General features: G+C 37.1%; 1 protein-coding gene across 1 annotated transcript; it reads left to right on the forward strand.

The window, feature by feature from the left end:
* Positions 1 to 43: 43 nt before the first annotated feature.
* Positions 44 to 13,312, forward strand: LOC140231195 (uncharacterized). Its single transcript, XM_072311343.1, has 14 exons — positions 44 to 63; positions 2,329 to 2,397; positions 3,752 to 3,799; positions 4,638 to 4,724; positions 5,400 to 5,507; positions 5,683 to 5,971; positions 6,247 to 6,529; positions 6,656 to 6,892; positions 7,169 to 7,245; positions 7,947 to 8,054; positions 8,279 to 8,484; positions 11,740 to 11,808; positions 12,749 to 12,844; positions 13,042 to 13,312. Exons 1-14 carry the CDS (start codon positions 44 to 46, stop codon positions 13,310 to 13,312), a joined length of 1,968 nt encoding a protein of 655 aa, XP_072167444.1.
* Positions 13,313 to 16,982: the final 3,670 nt, after the last annotated feature.

Genomic DNA, 16,982 nt, shown 5'->3' on the forward strand with positions numbered 1-16,982 from the left:
TCAATATCTAACCGCTAACGTTACTGTGATCTGATGTGCCATGATGTTGGTCACCAATTTCAGGTATGATAATAAATCATAATTAGATTAGTTCATGATGTCATGTGTCGGCATTTAGAAAAGAAGTTCATCGTGGTTACTTTGATATAGCGAGGACTTCGTGTTCCATTCATTTCGTTTTGTGTCAGTATTTGATGAACAGTGTTGATTGGTGTTTCAATTGGTCTAAAAGTAGGGACAACGAAACATTGTTAAACACACGATTTTACATTTCAGTAGCTTTCACGAGTCTAGTATAAATTTAGCTCGCCATGAGAAAATAAATAACAGTACACACAGCTACAAAAATGTAATGAATTTTCAGATCAAGAAACCAGGTCTAGAACCAAAGTCTAACGTTAGGCCTATCACAAACAAAAATAAAAAGCTACTACACTAAATGATAGATATTAAATTAAGATAGACCTCAAATTAAAGTGTAATTTAAAGTCTTTCATCTTAAGTACGGTATCAAGTGGATTCTCGATACTAGTATTATTTAGAACATGCTCTAAGGGTGTCTACATTGCATAAGTCAGTATAGACATTACGTCAGTAGGCTCTAGGCTAGCTAGGGTCAAGGTGTACAGTAAGCTTGACATTGATAGAGTTCTACTCTAATCTAGATTTAACTTCTAACTTTATGAAACACTAGTAGTAGGGTTTACGCTAAGTGTTGTGGCTGATAATGAAGTCACACAACCTTTTCCATTTAAACCAAAACAAAAGTAGGAGGATGCCAGTGATAAGGGAAAATGCTACAATACTATAGGAATAAGTTATAACCTTTACAAACATTTCATGGGATATGCAAGTTGAAACCTGTCATATAACGGTGATAGTGGGTAAAGGTAGGCCCTAATTGTAAACAAAAGTGACAGTAGGAGGTCGACTTAGGTGAAACTTTATTCCATGGTTCTAAAGAATCGGTGCTACACGGGGTCTTTCTAGTGTGAGTTATATAAACTTCTAATTGAACAAAATGTTTCCAAGAATGCCCAAGAATTGCAAATGTGTAATCCCCTCTTGCTCTGTTTTGTCTAATGAATATCCTCAATGGCCTCGAGGAATCTTAGAACTTGCATCATGTGCACACATAGAAATTATGTGCATCTGTGTATGTATGTCTGCACACTCAACCATTTTTACTTCTGGTCAGACCCTTCCATCAGACCAAAAGAGCTGAGGTGTACACTGATTATAAATGTAATTTCTCTTTTTTTTTTTAAATAGTCAATTTTTTTTTAAAATAAAAAGTTACTGGACTTGCAGTGATTTTTTTAGTGGTCAGGGACTGTTGGACCAGTTCCAGTGTGCAGAGGCATGTATGCACACAGATCTAAGTGTGAGTTTCTATATTCATGTACAATGAAATGACTGTGACTTGCATTATCAGTGTCACATAAAAACAGTAATCACATAATGCCATTTTTATAGCCAGTTTCACAGCAATAAAGCCCTAAAGACTTTTTAATTCACATTGCCTTTGTTGCAAGTCATTTGATTTTGTTGTCATGAAGAAAAAAATCATGGGCAAAAAATGGCATGATGAGTTACAACAAGAACAGATTTTAAATATTAACTTACAGGTGGTAAAATTAAAATAATTATACATTTCAGTATTCATGACTCATTATTCTAATAAAAGAATGGACAACTACTGAGCGTGCGTAGTCTATTCGCGCTTAGCAAATTGTCGTATCACACCCGGACGATAGTTATTGCTGACCGCCCGCACCTTTTCATAAAGTTAAAGTTGCATTAGTCGTATTCACATATGTGAAAATGCGAAAATAATATGTTCTCGATAACAGCAGGACAAAATCTATCTTACATTGATTTACTCAAATATTTTATAGCCTAATAAATACGGCCCCTGATTCTGATTGTTAGAAAGGTTTAGAAACGTTTGTTAGATTAATTGTATATTGAAGTTCTCATTACGTGCCGTGTGAAATCAAATACGACAACACTGTCACAGCTCGACACAGATAATAAAAATGTTCATCAAGTGGGGGACTTAACCGAATTGCTTTCAATTTTCGTGTAAAATAAAAATCTTCAGTATCGCATTTTGAATGTGACATCAGAGTAAACTCCCTCGCTAATTACGTAATCTTAATTTAAAATTCAGTTCTCACATCAGCTCAAACTCAACAGTAACATATTCATTATAGTATCCCTTGTTTAAAACCTTAATAATCAAAGTGTGTTAGATTAAACTGTATAATAAAAGTGCACTTCAATTACTGGGATCTTTTTATTTCCTACTCCTAAATTATTTTGAAGGTACGATGCAAGGACATGCGAACGAGTGGTGTTTGACCCATATGCATCCCCAGATGGCTTCCGAAGAAAGTAAGTAAACAAATAAAGATGAAATGTCTAATATTATTTGAAGTACATCGCCATAACAAAATGTTAAACGACAGAGATAACTGTGAATATCTTAATCACATATGATGTTATGGAAAATTACTATATATATATTGCAATTATACTTTCTTTTTGTCATCTATTTTCAATATTATTTTCCAGGAATCAAAACGTAGATAACTAACATGCGGGTCTTTTTGTAAATGTTTATAACTTTAGAGAGAGATAAAGTGGTAGAAAAAAGGAAATAAGGCGGACGACACCTAAATCCCCCCCCCCCCAAAAAAAATATACATATATATATTCCATCCTCAACCCCCTCCGAAAAAAAAAAAATTATATATATATATATATATATACTTGAATGAGAATTTCTATCATTCTGTCAATTAGTGGTTTCCATGTAACCATTCGCAGTCTTATTAAAGTTTCCTGGTAAATCTTATTGTGCATGTTAATTACAAATGGTGGAAGATGAATTTTAAACTTTTCTGGGAACAACATTTTGCTTCAAAACTTCATTGGACATTTTAATTGTTTGATATACATCTCCGAATTGCTTGTGGATAGTTACATAAGTTTATAACTCTTTCTATTATTAAAGGGAAGAGACTGCGGTTCATCCATTGACATCTTCTCCTTTTTGTGGGAAACGTGTACATATTCCCAGGTATGTGAGTTATATGCAAAATGTAAGGTTGAAACAAAGTTCTGATAATGTTCCGTTTCCATTTTGAATTATCATACTTTCTTTTAATGTGCATTGTATCTCAATAAATCGTTTAGCTTGTCATAAAATACCATATGTCTATAATACAAAATTACGTGGGGCGGGCGCAATACCCCCTCCCCCCCCCCAAAAAAAAGTAATATATTTATTTTGTTTCAACTAAAAGTAAATAGGGGCGCGCACCCTTAGCGACCCTATAGATACGCCACTTGGATAGATTTCATTTTTTTTAGCATTTTTATGGTGCAGAAAAATAGAAATAAAAAATTGTAACATGATCCCGAATACCGAATGCATGATCTTTTTTTTTTCTTTATTTCTTATGCCTCCGCCATGAAGTGGTGCCGGAGGCATTATGTTTTCGGGTTTTCTGTCCGTCCTTCCATCCGTCCGTAATGAATTTTGTGGCTAGCGTAAATAAAAAAACTTTTGAGGAATCCTAGTGAAACTTGGCATGTATGTGTGTTAGGGGGTGAAGTTGTGCCTATCAACTTTTGGGTGCTATCACGCCATCCTGTCAAATAAGGTATATAATATGTAAATATATATATATATTTACATTTATATATATAGGCAAATAACTGATTGCACTTCTTTTTTCCACAGCAAAGACTCTGATGGAGAATCGTTGCCTTCGTCTATCCATTCAAACGAGTAAGTCTCAATATACAAAGTGCAAAAAAAAAAAATCCCATTTTTATCCGTAATGTGAAAACACGAGACACGAGGTAACAATGTCATTGATGATATCTGAATAGTGTATAATTTAGTTTGTTGTGTTTTGTAGGAAGAATTATATTGATTAAATCCATGATTAATTTTATAGTTCAAATCCAGATTTGGGTCAAATTTGAACAATCTATAAAAAAATGAAATTAACGGAATAAGTTTCATGATGTGTATGTGGGTGTGTGCTAACATTGTGACCCAGAGCAATACCACAAATACATCCTCTTCAGAGCTCTGCTGAATAGGCGTTTTCACACACGCTCCAAGGAACATGGATGCTTCGTTGATAATTTACATATCTCACTATAAACATTTTAATGCAATTTAGACATGGGTGCTGTTCGTTATTCCGAATGTTCGCTCTTCCGAAGGTTCGTTATTCCGAATGGCCGTTATTCCGAAACACACAAATTCACTATATCTAGAGGTTTGTTTATCCGACAATGAAAGGGTTTCTCAATCCGAAAATTTGTGGCGTTATTCCGAAGGTTCACCATTTCGGAGATTCGTTAATCCGAACAAGAAATTTGGAAAAACGAATCTTCGGAGTAACGAATGTTCAGACTAAAGGAACTGCGGGATAACAAACCTTTGTAATAACGAGCTGTAACCTTCAAACATATGTTGTATCTCTATTAATCAAGTGGAATGTAACTCAGTCTAAATGATTCATTCAAATACTTAGACAGAGTGACGATTAGTACGTTTTGTGATTAAATTCATGTATCATCTTATTTATGCTTATGTTCAACCCTCATTACAGCCCAGCTAGAAATGGATCCAACGCAGCTCTTACAAATGAACCTCGGACTCCATCAGAACTTGATGTTGACAATGTTCACTTTAATGAGTAAGTGCATTTTACATCTCTTGAAATTTTCATTGGCTACCAGTAACCCAAGACGATAGAGTTCAAAATTATTTTTCATACATGTAGTACTTCATACAAAGTAGTACATACTTCAGCACCAAATATTTGAAAAACCTTATTTCAGGATACGTCACTGACAGAAATCTCCGTTCATGTAATAGTAAACAATTAACAGTTCAAAGAATTATCTCGATTATCGGAGAAAAAGCCTTTGCTTTGCAGACCCATCTCTCTGGAACGTTCTTCCACTTAGGATCCCATCAGTAGAAACAGTTTAAACATTAAAAAAAAATTGTGAAGCCTATGTTTGCGTCTTGTTTTGATTGAATATTCATTGAACTGCTCATCGGGTTTATATTTCTATCTCTTTCTTCTTCTCCAACCTTCTTTGTACGTACTACTATGATTATGATATGTTGTTCTCTTTATAATCATGTCCCACTGCGCCTCAGAACTGGCTACTAAATCGATGGCACATTACAAATGCTGTACTCATTATTATCACAGGCATGGATATCATTTATTTTATTTCTATTTTATTTTCTTTTGGGGGGAGGGGGGGGGGTTGGGGTGATTTGAGGGTATTGTACATTGTATTAAGCACGTGTATTCAGGTGATAATGCAAATTTTGTATTTCTTGTTTTTCTCTCTAGCGTAAGTGTAAGCTTCTTTGAGGACGGAGAGTACATCTTTCCACATGAGAACGAAGAGCTTGATGTTGACGACAGTGAATTTGAAGTGAAGATCCACCTACAAAGAGGGTATGAATGATATGTTTGGATACCATTACATGACGATATGAAAGTACATTTTCAAACCAAATAGCATCTAATGCAGTTCATATATATTTGGAAAGGTTGATAGGCCTACATCAATATGAAACATTATGCTTGCATATTATTAATGTGTCTATGATTTCAAAACATTTAACAACAGGGCTGATCAAACTGAGGGTATGGAGACATTGGGTGAAGAGGACGCTATCATTGGAGATTTGCAGGAGAAAGGATGCACATGCGACGATGACGAAGAAAAATCCTTTACGCGATCAGGTCTTCACAAAAAGGCTACTGTAGATGAAGCAGTCGATGATCAATTCTTCATCATCTCCAAATCAAGACTCCAAGCCCTAGCCATGGAAACTTGCTCTTCCTGTCCTGTGTGCTCAAAAGAAGTCATGCCTACTATTTCTGCCGCCAACGGGAGTGCTGCACATGTCAACTGGGTCTGTAATATTTAGTGTTTGTAATACAGACTTTTGTAATTCCTTATAAGTAGACATATAAGAAACTTTTCATTGTAGCACTCAAATGAAATCATTTCAACATTTTAGAAATTATCAAAACATTCAATAAAGACGACCGTTGTGGAAGACTGTTGCAAAATTATTTGTATGCATGGATATATAACACCTAATCACTTCGATTATACTATTTGAATAATAAAAGTACTTGCAATGTTGTAATCAAATGTTTCCAATGTTTTCTTTTTTCGTTGCAGATTTGTCCTGAAGGGCATCGGAAAATGTTTTGCACGCAGGAAGTTATTGGGAAAAGCCACACCGGTGATATTCGTTTTGCAAGCGCAATACTTCTATCGGGCAACAATTTCGAAAAAATCAGCCTTCTTGCTAAATTCGCAAGATTGAATATGATCACATCACCAACATTCTCGAAGTTGCAAGCCAACTATGCAATTCCTGCAGTGGAGGAGCAATGGAGGGATGTGCAGGCGCAGACATTAGCGAAGCATAGCCTTTCTTCAGATGGCGTGGTTGTGTGTGGTAAGTTTCGAATACTAGCAATCTTAGTGTAGGCTATAATACTTTCTAAATATTTTCATGTAAAGTCACACATTTTTATGAATACATAGACTTTTACTACAACAAAAACAATTACTTACTTTACAGGAGATGCGAGAAACGACAGCCCCGGTCATTGTTCGCAGTTCTGTACTTATACATTCATTGAGAATGATACCAAGGACATCTTACACGTTGGCTTCGTCGATAAGAGGCAAACAGCAATGAAAAGCCCGAATATGGAGATCAGAGGATTCAAAGATGGTTTGAAAGCCATGGAAGACAGCGGATTGGTGGTGAAAGAGGTGGTTACGGATGCACACTCTTCAATTGCCAAATACATGAGTATGTACTTTCATTCTAATGTATTTACACTAATATTAAAAAAAAAAAGAACGACGTTTATAATCAATTGTAATGTTCACAAATGAAAATCTTTGATAAAACTTCACAAATTCGTTTTAGGGATTCTCGAGTAGACTCTATATCCGATCCGGGCCACCGCTTCAACTTTCTGCTGAAAGTATTTTTCCCCACAAGATTAATCCTATTTCCCTAACTGTTTGAAATATCTGTATAGACAATAACCTTTTCTATTTCGTTTGTTTATTAAAATTACAGGAGAGAGTAAACCTCAGATAAAGCACTCTTGGGACATCTGGCATGGATCCAAAAATCTTGCCAAAAAATTGACAAAGGTAAAATATTTTGCCACCCATTTTGAGTCAATCATCTCTCAGGTATTTCTGGAGGAGCTTATCCGATTACTTTTCATTATTCAATAATTCTTCCAATTATTTTCGTATTGTCTAGTTTACTTGGTTTAAAATAAAGATATGGTGCAGTATTGGTGGAGATGAGAATTGAGCTATTAACTTTTTTTTTTTTTTTTTTGCGAGATAACAAGAAACACTTATGATGTCGTACAAAGCATGCCGTTTTAATAGGATTCCAAAATTCATTTCATGAAAATCGGCTTTGAAATGACAAAACATCCCAAAGCAAACTAGCACAAAGTGATCGTAATAAAGTATGGGTCCAACACTTTTTTAGAATTTGCTCCTTTTTGGATATCTCAGCAATTTAAAAACCAATTTTCATCAAATGTTGTATTCCTCAAAGAATTACATGCTCTTTCATATTTCATAAAAGGTTTCTCATTATCTCACAAAAAAAAAATTATAAAAACCAAACTAGGTCTCAACCACAACTGCACGATCCCTTTCATAGTCTTATATCGTCAATTTTGAAATAGGCCCTAAATAAAATGTGCATGAGCTGGTAAGACTGAGTTTATAAGAAAATGATTTTACACGAAAACTTAAACACAGTGTAAAACGACTATCTTACTATACATGCTACATTGTAGCTACTATTTTCATTTCCCATCATTGTGCAGGCATCATCCAGAGCAGCAACACGACCACTTCTCTACTGGGTGAAACACATCATCCGCCACTTCTGGCATTGTGCTCAAACATGCGGAGGAAATGTCAATCTTTTCAAGGTGAAACTTCTTGTTCGCTTCCCATCACACCAAACATCCCTTCCCCCCCCCCACAACAACAAATAGAGATATATACAGTCTGTATTTCAATTCCCTGTACGACGTCGGGGACATGCACAGAGTATATGGTCTAATCCTGTACAATTAAAGTGCAAGTTGAACTGCAAGTGGTTGTGACATTGTAATGGCTATGTTACCCATTAATATTTTTCTTAATGCGTCAGGCTAAATGGAGAGGACTGACTCACCATGTCACGAACAGTCACGCTTGGGTATCGGCTTTAGATCATGGACCTACTGTCTGTGAACATGGGGAGGTAGAAGATCGCGAAGAATGGCTTAGACCAGGTGATCCTGCACACATGGCACTTAATGGTGTCTGTTACGAGAAGAAGCTTCTTGACAACATGAAGTACTATGTTAACTTTCGGTGAGTTATATATTTACATAAAGCTTTTCTATACCAGTTCACAAGTGTTGCATTGTGTGCTCTCAAATACAATGTTTCGTGTTATTATCTTAGATAAGAAGCAAAAATAAAAAGTTACATATTATAAACTTTCATAGTACGTGGAAACATATATCACTTTTCATTTAATTTGATTTCATTTTATTGTTTCTTTATGGCACATTATAATCAACTCTGATCACTTTCAGAAGTAAACACATGAATCATAATAATTCATGGCTGATTTTGCACATGACATGTAATCAAACATTGTGACAAAGAACGAAGACATAATGGTAATAAACAAAAAGTCAAGGTACCATACAGGAGGATTCCCAGTAAGCCGAGCTTGATATTGGAGCTCCATACACAGAGAAATAAATAAGCAGTTTCAACCAACTATCGCTTTACTTAACTACAACAAAACAAACTAGTTTTACACAACAAAAACAGTAACACAACAAAACATACACGGACATGTGCGCAGGTGATGCTAAGAAAGAAATACACAGAAGAAGAGGATAGCGATAATGAAAGATGATAAGAAAGAACAGGAGAGAGAGAGAAATAAAAAGACTCCTCGTTCACTATACAATAACACACTGTGCAAATACAAAACTATTGCAGGTGCATACACCCTGTTACCAGGTAACGGCTGGGTGTAGCAACGTACGGAACACTTGCGGTATAAAGAAACATTCCATGGCATGCCTACAACAGAAGGCAGAGTACGACATAGAATGAAGATGCTTCAAGTAACAAAAGAAATTCATGTTCTGGATATGTTAATTAAGTCACTGATATTTAGCAACAAGCATATGTTTAACAAATCTTTTAAAGGAACCAATCTCCCGAAAGCAAGTGTTGGTTCTAATCCTTATAGCAAGCAGCGGGTACTGCTTTTTTTATTCAAATTCATGATTTTCTTCCGTCGAGATGTTTTCATTGCAACTGATTGACAAATTGCCCTACATCGACGTAAATAAGCACTGAATTGATCAAAAAAATCATGAATTGGAAAATGAATGTGATAATAAAAAAATAAGAAAGGTTGAAGTTGAGTCATTTTCAGTTGCCAGATCAATATTACAATCACCCATTAAACAGCACATCTTATTGGAAGAGTTAATTTTCCTAAGCAGGGTTTCTAAGTCCTCAAAAAATAATTCCAGGTTTGTATTTGGGGGTCTGTAAATCATATATGATGAAAGAGTTACCAGGTGTTACATCAACTTGAATAGAGGTTATTTCAGCACTGGATAAACAGAATGTCAAATCATTTCTAATTTTGGGGACCAATGAATAGGTGACATAAAAGCCAACACCTCCACCTCTACCACATTTCCTGTCAGCACGAAAAAATTCATCACCATCAAGGTTTACAAGATCAGGAAGATGTATCATTAAACCATGTTTCTGTTACCCCAATGATAGAAAATTTTAAATTTATGGAGGACAGAAAATGAGAAAAATCATCAAGTTTTGTACTATGCTGCGAGTATTAACATGTAATAAGCTTAAATAGGAAGATACAGTATAATCTGACATTTGATGGTAAAATTCGTGAGGTAAAAAATATCTGCAGTTGCCATCTATATCAAATTGTTGATCATTTGTGTTATCATTAAACATATTGAACATGGTATATCAATGACTTATCAGTTATCGAAGTACAGATGTAATGAAAGCGTGGCTTTGCTACAGAGAATCGAACGAGGAGGAAGTAAGAGGGATATAATAAGGATGCATCACATGGCACATGAATTATACTTACAATATAAATAGATACAGAATATATCATCAACATGTAATTATAAAGTATGATAGAATGAATTGTTCCTCTCCATTTTGTGCAGAAACAGCGTAAAGACAAGTACAAGGACTGTGTGGCTACTCCATGTTGGGTTATGCAGAATAGAAGCAATAAGCCCGTTCGGAGTTCTAGGCTCTGCGCATGAGCAGAAAAAAAGGTCATTCGGACCAACAGGCACGTTGGTTTTTAAAGTCACTGGGATAAGCGTCTGTGATGTATTATTATGTATAGTGAATATTCATGTAATCCTTATAAATGCCGCTTGCAAAAGTGGTATTTGGCAATATCGATAGAAAGAGGTTGTTCTTACATTCGATGTAAGATAATAACATTGATGCTTTCCCAAGTGTTAACAGACGAATCATTCTGGCCATCTGGTCTATGCGAGTTCATTCTTTGTTTAAGCAGGATTGATGAATACCATAAGTCGTTGCGGAAAGCTTATGCATTATGTCGCTCTGAAAACGAGTGAAGAGCCCCTTAACAGTCTGAGAAAAAAAGAAAGGTCATTCGGACCAATGTATAGTCCATGCTGGATGGGCCAGGCCAGATATTGGTACCATCTGTGGTGGCAATACCTTTTTGGTGTCATTTTGTTTGTCGGGCATAGATATGCTTATCAAGCTATGATAGCATTTCCAAATGAGTAGCTTAGTCATAGTAAATGAATCTTAAACCGATTTGGTTTCGTTGTTGTATCCCTGTACTTCTGAACCGAGACCAACCGCTAAACAAAGAAGAGCGCTGTCTTCTGTATGTTCACAGGTGTTCTGTTGTAAACGCGGTGCGCTTAGTCTTTATTCAAGGCAGCGAAGGGAATATCCAAAGGGTTACAGAAGGAATGTACGTTCTACTCAATAAATGCATCTAACAAAAGCATTGGGAAATTGAGGTGGCTTAAAGCTATATTGCACTAATGAGTCAAAAGTCATAGGGGATATCGTTGTAGGCGCGCCATTTCCCTGCAAAGAAACGTAATTTGGTCCCTTTCGGTTACAACTCCCTCACTTCTCTCCCCCACTTTTTCTTCTCCTCCAGGTAAGGCTTCGTTAGATCGTCGATGACGATACGACAACATTTTCTCCAGAATGTGCCTTGGTCGATCATCAGCTTTCCTGCCGTCGCGATGAGCTCGCTCAACTTTCGTATCCATGCCCAACTTCTCCTTCATGATTTTCTCCACAATCTTAGGACAATCCTCTCGGGCGTTATCCTTGGCTTCAGGGACGCCGACGATGCGGAAGTTGTTCCTCCTGGAGAAGCGTTAAGCCTTGTTTACCTCAACTGCATGGCGTCTGAGCTGATCCTTTTATGGATGAAACTTCCTTTTCCATTGCTGCTACCCTTCCCTCCAGGTGTTCTTATGTAACATAGAAATGTTCCTTTCGTTATGATAATTCAATGTTTGTTTTCTCTTTATTCAGACACACAAGCATACTGGAATCCCTCCACAATCACATTTTGATGTATGCATCAAAAAGGTTCTCATTCCAGTAAGTATATGACATTAGAAAGAAAAAAAGGTCAAAGTTTTTTTTTTCTTTTCTCCGGCTACTTCTGAACATGATTTAGTCTAATTCCTTTCATCTGTAATCAATTTAGTAAAATTAAGGCTTGTAGGTGACATGTTAAGTATCAATAATAGTAGTTGCAGTAGTAGTAGTAGTAGTAGTAAGAGTAGTAGTAGTAATAATAGTAATAAAAAGAAGAAGAAGAAGTAGAAGAAGATGAAGAAGAAGAAGAAGAAGAATGTATACCAGAGGGCCCTGTTATTATTATTTCCCTATCTTTGTCAGGTACCCATTTAAACACCTGGGTCAAGAGGGACATAGTGGGTTATCTTGTCCAAGGACGTAAGCACTGGGCGAGATTCGAACTCGGGCCCTCCAATCTGGAGTAGGGAGTCTTATCCATTGTTACATGTATTTAAATAATATGAGAGCGAGTTAATATGCCCTCCACTCCCACCCTCAATTCAAAATTCAAGGTAATGTTCTTACTCCGTCAATTTATTTCCATGTTGTGGGGTTGTGACAGTGGTCGCATTTCCTTTTGGAACAGGCAAATCTCACTTCACCAAGTTGGGTCTTCGGATTAGTTCTCTCACATAAAATTGACATTTACATAATTTGGATTGATATCATTGTCACGTGAGCACTTATATTGTCTGAGTCCTTTAAGTGAATAAAACAAAACAAATGAAAACTTGATTTAAGAAATCAAGGCCTATTCCTTACAGAACCAAAAAAAAAAAAAAAACACGAGCATTCATTTTAAGTAGACTATTAACGATTAATCAAGTGATTGCAAAAGTTAAAATCAAGGTTTTTCCATTGACTTTTTATTGTAATGAACATGCAAATTGGATCAATGATAGTGTTTGCAATATATTTTACTATAACTTGACATGTTATTATGTGTATTTAATTATAGGTATCCAGCATACAGAGCAAGGAATCTTCTCGCCGTCCTTGATTATATGTTTCACAAGGAAAGACCAGTCATTACAGATGAGGATGGCAAACCAAAGTGAGAAACCCTTTTTGATGTCTTTATTGCGGTATACGTATACGTTTACGAGTAAAAATCTACATTGACACATTATGTATCCTATTTTCTTTTTTTGTATCAAAATGTTAAAAAACATAATTCCATAGCTGTATAAATTCAAACTTTCAAAATATCACATTGAGCATTCCTTCCTTTATCTCCCTTATTACATGCAGACTTGTAGCAGTATGGTCAAAGCATGCGAAAGATTGGGTTCCAGTGAAGCGGAAGGTGCCTAAGACCTACAACTACATTGAATCCATCATGAGGGACATCTTTGTCCGCAGAGCCTCAGACGACCAACCAATGTTCAGGCCAGCAGTTCTTGGATCAGATGATCCGCGCCGCATAAGGCCTAATCTTGCTCCACTTGCTCGACCCCCAATGGAAGAAATTTTACGGAGGTTTGACAGTCGTCACTCGCAGCATGGTGACGAGGTAGATTAGGCGCGATGAAATGCGAATGACAAATTCACAATTCTCCTACAAGGACACGTTTCCTGTGTGTGACTGGTTGGTTTTTAGAAATGCCTCATTCTCAGCACACTGGCGTACCTTTCACCAGGGAGGTGAGCTTTCACGCTCAACTTGCACACGATGACAATTTGAAGAACTCTAAAGCAGATGGTGATGTACAATATGTAAAAAGATGGTCATTTATTGTCTTTTAGATGATATTCACAGGTCTTCCGGTGCGGTATAAGAGAGTGGGCATCTCCCATTCAATGAGTAGGATTCATATATTCATATATCAATCGGTCACTCGTTGTGATGAATATTTATGAATGCTGTAATCAACTAACTTCAATGAACAAAATCATTCTATTTATAATGATTCTGAGGGTGCGGCACATGGTGCTATGGAAAATTTTGTCTAGCACCACCTAGCAACACCAAGCAACATCATGAATATGATAGCATTTACATGCTACACCCCTTAATAATTTATGCAAACCATTATCCAATCAGTTATCGGTTACATGGCTTTAGGCCATGATCATGCATGTTCCAAAGTGACCCTCAGGCTGACCACTACACTACACTCTGCTTTGTTTTAGCGACTGTCCACCACCTGGCTGGTCACTATGGAAAATTCCATAAATGAGTATGTTTGGTGATTCTCCTCCCCTGCCGGGACTAGCACCTTTCCCAAAAACTTTCCATTAGTTTCCTCCAGACTCGACATTTCTTATATATTTGATTGTAACAGTTTGTTCTGGGGAAATAGCCGAAACTTTCCACAAATTTCCCAAGACTCAACATCTTCTTTGTATTTCTTTATATTATGATTTGCGAACTCAACGTTTTCTTTGTATCTCTTCATTTTATGGTTTGCAAAGGAGAAAACCGTTTTCTGCTGAATGATCACCTTTTATACCATAGAGCCAATATGGCGGCTGCAGTATTGATGCACTGACTACTGTATATGCTGTACAATTAAAGCCTTTCAAATGGCCAATATTCAATATCGTCAGTTTGTGGTAGATGTGTGACCCCGGATTGATCCACTTGCTCTGTCATAAACTGCAATAATAGAGACGTTCTTGTGTCAGATGGTGACACAACAAAGCTTCAACAGATAATGGCTTTTCAGCAGTTCATTTTTATACCTCGCCACACATAGAAGTGGGTATATAGGAATCACCTTGATGTTGGTCGGGCTGGCGGTCGGTCGGGCGGTCGGTCGATTTGTTGCAAAATCTTGTGTCGCGAGCTCCTACAGTTCTGATGCAATTTAAATGACACTTAGGGTAAATGATGATATTGAGATATAGATGTGCAACCAAGCAAGACACGTTTATCAATTATTGTGTTTGTATGACAATGCGTTGTCATAGTACCAATAATTTTACCAAAACCTTTTAGGTTTGATAATTTCCGTAGTATTTGAGCAATCAAATTCAAAATTGGTATCCATTATGATCTATAGGTGTAGTTATGAAAGACACTCATTGTGTTTGTACTTGGCAAAACGTTGACATGGTAATAGCATGTTTCCTTCGAAATCTTGTGAGGTGAACAACTTTCACAGTTTTGAATCAGTTGAAATCAAATTTGGTAGGCATTATGACCTTGAGGCATAGATGCGGAACACATGATTTCTGTGTTTGTCGGACAAAGTGTTGCCATGGTAACCATACTTTTACCAAAACCGTGTGGATTGAATAACTTGCACATCATTCAAGCAATTAAGGTAAAATTTGGTATGTATGATGACCGGGAGGTGTAATTATGCAAGAAACCAATGTGTTAATATAAGAAAAACCTCTTGCCATGGTAACCACTCATTTTTGTATGAGATTGAACCACAAATATGTGAAGGTGAAATTTGGTGTGTATGATGCTCTTTAAATATAATTTTACAAAAAATGTCCCATTAACTTATCGGACAATGCGTTGCCATGGTAACAGCATTTTTTTTTCAATCTTCTGGAGTGAACTTATTTCACAATTTTCAAGAAATTGAAACCAAATTTGGTAGGCACTATGGACCCGAGGTATAGATGTGGAACACATAATTTGTTTGATTGTCACACAAAACGTTGTCATAGTAACTAAAATTATTCTATTTCCAATTCGACAAATGCACAAACTTGATTTTAACGTAATTGCCCTCGTGACATCACATGTTATAAAGCACATTTACTAGGGGCGGGGGTTTTAATCACCAACAGTAATATTTCTAGTTTTTGTTGTTAAGACTGATCCAAATTCCTTTCCTCACTATACGGTTCACAAAGAAAATAGAGATGTTGTGGATGATGTAGAGAGAGGAGATATGCCATATGCAGTCCACCATAAGGATCTGAATTTACTAAGTTTTTGTTTGGTAGTCCAAAGAACAGTTATCATAAACCCCCTTCCATGGATTCCGATCGTGTTACGATGTCTAGATGATGCTGTTGTTACAGAAGGGCTACAGGCATGTCGTTTCCTCATAGTTATACGCTGGCAGTATTATTTAAGCCTATAGCATCACTGACATTCTTGCAGGAGTAACTTTGGTTTCAATAACTCTTTGATGTTGCTAAATGTGACAAATAAGAAGCTGTCAAAACGGGTGCACGTCACGAGACCGACACCCACGAGTCATACAGCCCACAAGTTATACAGCTCACAAGTCATACAGCCCACGAGTTATACAGCTCACATGTCGTACAGCCCACCAGTTATACAGCCCACGAGTTCGACATCAAGTAAAATAAGCCCAGGAGTTATACGGCTCACGAGACCGACACTACACACAAAAGGCTCAAGAGACCGACAGTAAGGAAACAAAGCTCACGAGACCGACACTACACTTAAAAGGTCCAGGAGACCAACGCTACGCATACAAGGCTCACGAGACCGACATTACGCAAAAGAGGTTCACGAGGTTCATTTGTGAGGGGGGGGGGGGGGGGGTTGTCTCTTTTTTTGGGGGGGGATAAAGAATACTAATTCTTCTATTTTTTTTTTTGGGGGGGGGGAGCCTGAATAATACAATTTTCTTTTTCTACTTGATAACGATGTCGCTCCCTGACACACTTGCCCCCCCCCCCCCAGAAGTATGTAGAAATACATGTTTGATGTCGTTCATTAAATTTTTACAAATTACAACCGCCAGTATGTTATTTTTCCGTTAATGGAACACCCTGTACAGGTGATTGACATGTAGATAGCGCTGTTTATCCTGTCGGTCTCGTGGGCCTTCTTTGCCTACTGTCAGTCTCGTGAGCTTTCTTTGCTCAGTGTTGGTCTCGTGAGCATTTCTAGCTTACTGTCGGTCTCGTTGGCCTTTTTTGCCTACTGTCGGTCTCGTGGGCTATGTTTGCTTAGTGTCGGTCTCATGAGCCTTTTGTGCGTAGTGTCGAACTCATGGGCTGTATGACTCCTGAGCCGTATAACTCGTGGGCTGTATGACTCATGGACCTATTATTGATGTCGGTCTCGTGGACCGTATGACTCGTGGGATGCCCCCGTCAAAACAGGAAAGAACATCGCTTGAGTATCCATTTCCCATCATACAGCAATATCAAATGTCCAGCCTTATTTGTACATTCCGAAAAGAAGCCTAAAAAGCGTAATGCTGCATATTTCTCATTCGGACGCAAGCCAGAGCATGATTTAGAAAGCA

The sequence above is a fragment of the Diadema setosum genome, chromosome 7 (assembly GCF_964275005.1).
Source record: "Diadema setosum chromosome 7, eeDiaSeto1, whole genome shotgun sequence".
Classification (NCBI taxonomy): Eukaryota; Metazoa; Echinodermata; class Echinoidea; order Diadematoida; family Diadematidae; genus Diadema; species Diadema setosum.